Consider the following 8005-nt stretch of genomic DNA (forward strand, 5'->3'; position numbering starts at 1 on the left):
GGTGACCGGATAAATCATCACAATGATAATTCATCACATCTTTAAAAAGTTATATAAAGTCATGAAAGTGATGAAACAAAAACTTTATTAACTGGGTTAAGTAAGTTAGGTTAGGTTAAGTTAGGTTAAAAAAAAATTTCATCGTGTCTAATGACTTTATATCACTTTTTATAAGTTTTTTGAATTGTCACAGTGTTGAGTTATTATGGAACCGACTTATTTATATGAGTCCATTTACTCCCACCCAATTTCGATGTGTGTAATGTCTAAAATAATGTATTTTAATTATTCAAACGGAACATGGTTATTCACAAAGAGAAATCACAATTATAAAAAAACTAAAATACTTGCAGAACTTTACAATTACATCATTAAATATGATAAAGGAGATTGTATATAACTACTCTTCCACTACTCCAACACATTGAAGTTTTTCTTCTTACCGAAACTTGGCTTGATCCAGATATTCACACCGAGGAACTTGGATTTTCATCTTACAACACCTACCGCCTTGACAGAAATCCAGCCACTAGTACTAAAACCAGAGGAGGAGGAGTTCTTATATCCGTTACAAAATTACTGCCATCCACTCGATTAATTTGTAAACATCTGGACGTGGAACAGGTATTCGTTTTACTAAAAACTAAATCAGGCAAAATTCTACTGGGATGTGTCTACATTCCTCCTGGATCCAATATCACTGTCTACAGAAACCACATAGATGACCTCGAAACCTTTAAAAATAAATACCCTGATGCCAGAACAATTTTATTTGGTGACTATAATACCCCTTGCATTGATTGGATAAATAAAAACTTTTATAACAACTTAAGCCTACCAGAAAATGCCTGCGAAATAATAGATATGACGAACTTACTCTCTCTACGGTGACGAAGATCCTGAGGGCATGCTGTGCCCTCGGATACATCCCCATACCATGGCGGAAGACAAGGGTAGTGTTCATACCCAAACCGGGGAGAGCTGACTACGACCAACCAGGTGCATTCCGCCCAATTAGCCTCACCTCATTTCTTCTGAAGACAATGGAGAGGCTAATGGACAGGCACATAAGGGACGGGGCACTGAAAGAGAAGCCCCTCCACGAGTTACAGTTTGCTTACCAAGCAGGTAAGTCAGTCGACGCGGCACTGCACAGGTTGGTGTACAAACTGGAGCAGGCACAAGCGACTGGGGAACTGGCGGTAGGGCTATTCCTGGATATAGAGGGAGCATTTAACTGCACCACTATTAAATCCATTGATGAAGCGGCAGAAAGACATGGACTCGACAAAACCACCAGAAGGTGGCTGAGGAACATGCTCTCAGGCCGGATACTTACGGTGACAAGGGGTGAGGTAAGCATCAAAGTGCTGGTGACACGAGGGTGTCCACAGGGAGGGGTCTTATCACCCTTGCTGTGGAGCCTGGTGGTGGACAACCTCATCCGGAAACTCAACAACAGGGGCCTATATACGCAAGGGTATGCGGATGACATTGCAACCATAATAAGGTGTTGGGATGCAGACACAACCCGAGGCCTTATACAGTCAACACTGGCAACAGTGGAAGAATGGTGTGAAGAAACAGGACTGTCAGTCAACCCAGACAAGACAGAACTAGTAATCTTTACGCGTAAAAGGAAACTAGAAGGATGGAGCAATCCAACCTTCTATGGAAAGGAATTAGAACCCTCTGACACGGTTAAGTACCTCGGAGTCATCATAGATGCCAAACTGAGCTGGAAAAACCAGGTGGAAACTGTAGGCAGAAAGGCCTGTGCTCTGATGTGGGCAACTAGGCGAATCTGCGGCAGAACGTGGGGTCTCAAACCTAAAATGATGCAATGGCTTTACACAGCCGTTGTAAAACCAAGGATCATGCACGCAGCCCTGGTCTGGTGGAGGAGAACAACACTGAAAACAGTGATGGTCACACTCAATCACATACAGGGACTTGCATGCAGAAGCATCACAGGAGCCATGAGAACCACTCCAATACTAGCCATGGGAGTGCTGCTGAACCTACCCCCACTAAACATAGAAATAGAGGGGGCGGCGATGGCGGCAGCCTACAGGTTACATTGCAATGGCCAATGGAGAGGAGAGTTGCCCAGAAACAGTCACACGGAGATAGGAATAAGACTGAGGGCAATTAGTCCGACGGCTGGGATGAAGCAGGACGGCAAACAAGCCGAATACTTCTTCGGACAGCTGTTTAAAGTGACGTACCCCACAAGGGAGGAATGGGACACGGTCCCAGGTCCAAACTCCAAACAGGAACTAATCTGGTTCACAGACGGGTCCAAGATGGAGGAAGGAACAGGGGCCGGGGTCTGTCTACAGGGATCTAAGAGGGAACTCAGTATACCTCTAGGAATGCACTGCACTGTGTTTTAAGCTGAGATGAAAGCCATCTTAGTCTGCGCACAGGAGAATATGAGTATCGGGTACAGAAATAAGAACATAAACATATGTTCTGATAGCCAGGCGGCCTTAATGGCACTGGAAAGTAACCGATGCGACTCCAGACTGGTGATGGAATGCAGGACTATCCTAATAGAACTGGCGACCATCAATAAAGTAACCCTGCTCTGGGTACCGGGACATAAAGGTATTGAGGGCAACGAGCGGGCTGACGAACTAGCAAGGAAAGGGGCGAAAGCACCACTTGTGGGATCTGAGCCGGCCGTAGGAATAGCAGCTTGCCACACCAAACTACATATCAAGAGGTGGATCAAATCCCAACACTGGAAGGAATGGAAGAAGGCACCCGGAATGAGGCAATCTAAAGTACTCATAAACGGACCGGACCCTAACCGAACCAGGCAACTACTCGATATGGACAGAAACTCACTGAGGGAACTGGTAGGACTATTAACGGGACACTGCCATCTCAGGAGACACATGCAACTGTTGGGAGTGGAAAACACCAACATCTGTAGGAAATGTGAAGAGGAGGAAGAGACTCCAATTCACCTATGGTGCCAATGCCCCGCTCTGCTGGGAATAAGGCTCAGATACCTGGGAAGACACAGTGTGGAACCAGAAGACATCGCCACATATCCAATGACAGCCCTGGTGAACTTCATAAAAGGGACCGGGTTACTGGCAAGGGAATGAGGTAAAATGGGAGATAGTACAATGGGCCTATGGCCTAAGTGCTCGCGGGGAACGTAAGTAAACCGCCTCCGACTATAAAAAAAATAAAAAAAAAAAAAAATACTCTCTCTACATCAAGTCAATCAAGTCTACAATACCAATAATCGGCTGCTCCCCAAAATGGTTCAGTGGCGAGCTAATTAACCTAGTTATCTGTAAAAAAATTGCACACAAAAACTTTAAAGAATCGAACTCTCTTAACGACTACAAGATATTTCACAACTATAGAACTCAATGTAAAAAACTATCAAGAAATTCATATTTCAATTATATAAATGGAATCGAAAACTCTATACCTTCTAATATACAAAACTTTTTCACTCACGTTAACTCTCTTAGAAAAAATAAACACGGTTTACCCTTTTCAATGCACTTCAAAGAAAAGAGTAGTACTGACATGAATGTAAAAGTTAACTATTTTGCTGATTATTTTAAAAGCGTCTATGACGAAGATATCCCAGACAATTATATACCACCTTCGTCGCTTAGCGAGAGCATACATATCCCTGCTATACACATCAATATAAACGACGTTATAAGTAAAATTAAATCCCTAGACAAAAACAAAAAGGCTGGACCTGATAATGTACATCCCAATATCCTGATAAATTGCATTACTTCACTGGCTGAGCCGATTTTTCTATTGTTTAATCAATCCCTTGACACAGGGTGCTTCTCTGATATTTGGAAACGTTATTATCTAACTCCTATATTTAAAAAGGGTAATAAAAGTGATGTTTCTAACTATAGTCCAATATGTAAGCTATCCGTAATTCCTAAACTTTTTGAAAAACTATTACTTGATAAAATTTCACCATGTATTAACCATCTCATTGTTTTGAATCAACGCGGATTTTTGTCAGGTAGATCAACTCTGACAAATCTCTCGTTATATGAAAACTATATATCAAACGCATTAGCTAACAGAACTCAAGTCGATTCCATATATACGGACTTTATCAAGGCCTTTGACAAAGTATGCCATAAAATTCTCCTGATCAAACTACGTAAGCTCGGTATTGACGGAAAACTTTTAGAATGGTTTGCTAGCTATCTAACTGATAGAGTTTTACTTGTAAAAATCAATTTTTTCATTTCCAATCAATTTATAGCTACCAGTGGTGTACCACAGGGGTCTCATTTAGGCCCAATATTATTTTTACTATTTATAAATGATATTGTATATATATTTGATGAAGATATTAATGCATTAGGTCTGTTTCCAATAAACCCATAAAAAAATCCCAGTTCTCCTTACCTCCTTACCACCATGCCAGTTGATGCTTTGTTTCTCCCGATTTATTGATATAACCCATTAGTCTACATAATTATCTAGCGGTTTTTCCATTACTTGTGCACTTATGTTAATGTATTTTATGACCGTCTTTGTGTTGCTTATATTTGTATCATGTTGTCTCCCTCTATATTTTGTTATATATATACACACATTATGTACTTCTTGTTTAGTATTAATTTGTACCCTGATGATGCTTAAGTAAAGCGAAACCGGTCGGTTCTTAAATTAATAAATATCGTGGTTTTAAAACAAAAAAGTATTTTATTTTATTAAATAAATTATTTATTTTTATTATTCAAAAAAGGTACTGTATACTCTGTATAGTATGCAGGTGTCTTTTGAACAGAATGATATAATGTTAATTTTTCCTTCATAACTTTCTCTAAGCAATAAACTGAAATTAACACCTTTTCTCCACTTTTCTATAAAAATCAAATATTTGCCTTGTCTTTATCTCTTGTCTAGTGTTTGAAGTATTAAGTATTGCTTCAAAGAAACACTCCGCTAAGGTTGTATTACGTTTGAACCAAATTGAAAAAATTCCTTCGTGTTGAGCTAGGCACAGAGAATAGACCGCAACTAGTCATTGACCTAGAATCTATGTCACACTCGTTTCTTCGCTGAAACATACCGTCGTGTTGAAGTAGGCATAGAGAAAAGACAGCAACTAGTCATCGCCCTAGAATCTATATCGTACCCGTTTCTTCGCTGAAACATACCGTCGTGTTGAGGTAGGCACAGAAAATAGACCGCAACTAGTCATCGCCCTAGAATCTATATCGTACTCGTTTCTTCGCTGAAACATACCGTCGTATTGAGGTAGGCACAAATAATAGACCGCAACTAGTCGTCGCTCTAGAATCTATATCGTACTCGTTTCTTCGCTGAAACATACCGTCGTGTTGAAGTAGGCATAGAGAATAGACAGCAACTAGTCATCGCCCTAGAATCTATATCGTACTTGTTTCTTCGCTGAAACATACCGTCGTGTTGAGGTAGGCACAGAGAATAGACCGCAACTAGTCATTGAACTAGAATCTATGTCACACTCGTTTCTTCGCTGAAATATACCGTCGTGTTGTGGTAGGCACAGAGAATAGACCGCAACTAGTCATCGCCCTAGAATCTATATCGTACTCGTTTCTTCGCTGAAACATACCGTCGTGTTGAGGTAGGCACAGAGAATAGACCGCAACTAGTCATCGCCCTAGAATCTATATCGTACTCGTTTCTTCGCTAAATATTTTAAATACTTTATCTACATAATTATTTTTAACAAACATGGACCAAATAATTCAAAATCAATTTGGTAAGCGGGTATGGGTACCGCCGCCCCGGGAACCATTTATTCGATAACCAACAACTCTGCCATAAGTCACTCCAAGTTCACTATGTTTGGTCGGAATTTCAACCGGACTCTCTCGACCCATCGCCTTGATAACAGATCGTTCAAAACCTGCAATGTTTTTTTTGTATCCAGGGATGACTCTTATAATAATCTAATATCGTGTCGTCGATTATTGTAATAATAAGGGTTAACTCAGAGAATTTTAATTTTAATATTTAGTCTTTAGAATGCCTTTTAGTAAGATTAGGATAGATCGCTATTGAGATTTAGGAATACGGGGGGTTAACTTAAAGCATTTTAAATCCAAATAACTTTTTGAGAAAGATAAATATTACTGGAGTTTATTTTGATTGATTATAACAATTCCCAATCAGTTAAAACATTTCTAATATTCGATTCCTTTCATTTATTTCAAAACATTTCGGGAAATCATTGGTTCAATATTTTTAAAGTAGAAATCTGACTTATATATAAGATGTTTTTATAACAACTGTAACACTTTGAAAGTTTCAACAAACTGTAACTATTAGTATCAAACTCTTAAATGACGAGCATTAATTAATCTCGGTTATGCTTGATCCTGGTTTGTTTTCCTTTCGAAAACCAGATGAATAGTTCGATTTTCGTTCGCAACAGTTGATTTTTTACTATTAAACTTTAAATATCAAACACAAATAATATTAACCATTCTTCTATAAAACACTTCAAAAATAAAATATTATTTTATCTTGACTCATCGTATTTATGTAAGCAAGAATGTTGTAAAACATAGCGGAAAAAATAATAATTTGTCACTTACCTCAAGTGGTATCATCACAAATGTCACTATGAGATCAGCGACGGTCAAATGCGATATCATCAAGTTAATCCTCGACTTCCTCCGCCTGGCCTTGTATAATGTAATGAACACTGTCAGGTTGCCGACTGCCGCAATTACGAAAAGGATACAATACACAATCACAACCGATAGAGAATTGTAGTCAAAAAGAGGTATATTGGGGAACGTGGCGTTCAGAGGCACGAACCCTCCACCATTTTTGAGTATGTCGTTGAAGAGAGTTTCTCTACTCTTTATACCCACTATATTCGGGTACAAAGGTGGAAAGAGGGATGAGAAATTCATATCTAGCGGTATGTCACACAGCATGCTTGTAAATAAACTCAAACTTGACGTGCAGCAAATTTTCAATAAAGAGTCGTTGAAAATATTGCACGAACAACGCTTTAAAATAAGTTGTTTTTATCAAATAGAACAAATATATTTAGACAATTACACAAAAGGTGTTTTGCAGGGATTCAACACTTCACAACACATATCGAGTAATGTCAACACCTTCCCAGCATACAATCTTTTTAACAAAGTTTAATGGCGACATTGTCCTTAAAGTAATTATTTAAGTATCGTTAATTATTATAAATAAAATTACTTTTACTAGTTAATGTTACTGTAAAGTTTTTAAAACACTAATATCATGATTTTAAAACACTTAAGTTTAGTTGGAGAAAAACAACCATTATGATAATAACTTTAAAACACTTAGAAATTTCACAAATAACCACTTAAAATATGCAAAATATCACTTTTAAAATACCTATTCATTTGTCGAACAGTACCAATTTTACAGATTTCTTATAAACTTTTCATGATGATCAAATAACTTTGTGTAATTTTTAAATATATATTTCGATTTACTTTGTCTTGGATATATTCCGCTCTTTTTGTCGTAGCGGAAAGTTTCGTGAATATCTCTCCGTGCGTGGAACGGTGTCCACCTTGAGGAGGTTTGATGGTAACTATGAGCTTTTAATGGAGTTTGCCGGAATTGCTTGGGAGGCTTTTTGCGCACGCGCAAATCATTTCGGATGCTGTGCTAATCAAAGTATTTTCTCTAGCCGCCAATGTGGGGAAGGAATATATTATTTAAGGCCCGTTTTACAACAAAGCCATTTAAAAAAATTGGTACGTATTATGGAAAAGAGCACAGGAATAAAAAACTATCTATTTTAAGCAATTTCATGATCCTCCGCTTCTGAAAGTCCCAATGAAATTGTTCATCGCAGATATTTACAGTTAGTAACTAACTAACCATTCCGCTGTTTCTCACAGAGATAAGCAGAGAGAACGAACTGCCAAACAATTTGGTGTTGGCACGTAATTCTTTCTTCTTTTACATTCGTATATCGTAACATACAAAAACCTTT

The 8005-nt window shown here is 38.4% G+C and overlaps 1 protein-coding gene across 1 annotated transcript in view; it reads right to left on the reverse strand.

Moving 5' to 3' along the window:
* LOC149425722 (gonadotropin-releasing hormone receptor-like) overlaps nt 1–6926 on the reverse strand; it is a 627687-nt gene extending 620761 nt beyond the window's left edge. The window contains exon 1 of the mRNA XM_089646095.1: nt 6603–6926. Within this exon, the coding sequence (XP_089502221.1) occupies nt 6603–6926 (324 nt within the window). The remainder of the gene's footprint in view (nt 1–6602) is intronic.
* Between the last annotated feature and the right edge of the window lie 1079 nt (nt 6927–8005).

This window comes from Hesperophylax consimilis, chromosome 2, assembly GCF_061612785.1.
Source record: "Hesperophylax consimilis isolate HC1 chromosome 2, BYU_Hcon_1.0, whole genome shotgun sequence".
NCBI classification, from domain to species: domain Eukaryota; kingdom Metazoa; phylum Arthropoda; class Insecta; order Trichoptera; family Limnephilidae; genus Hesperophylax; species Hesperophylax consimilis.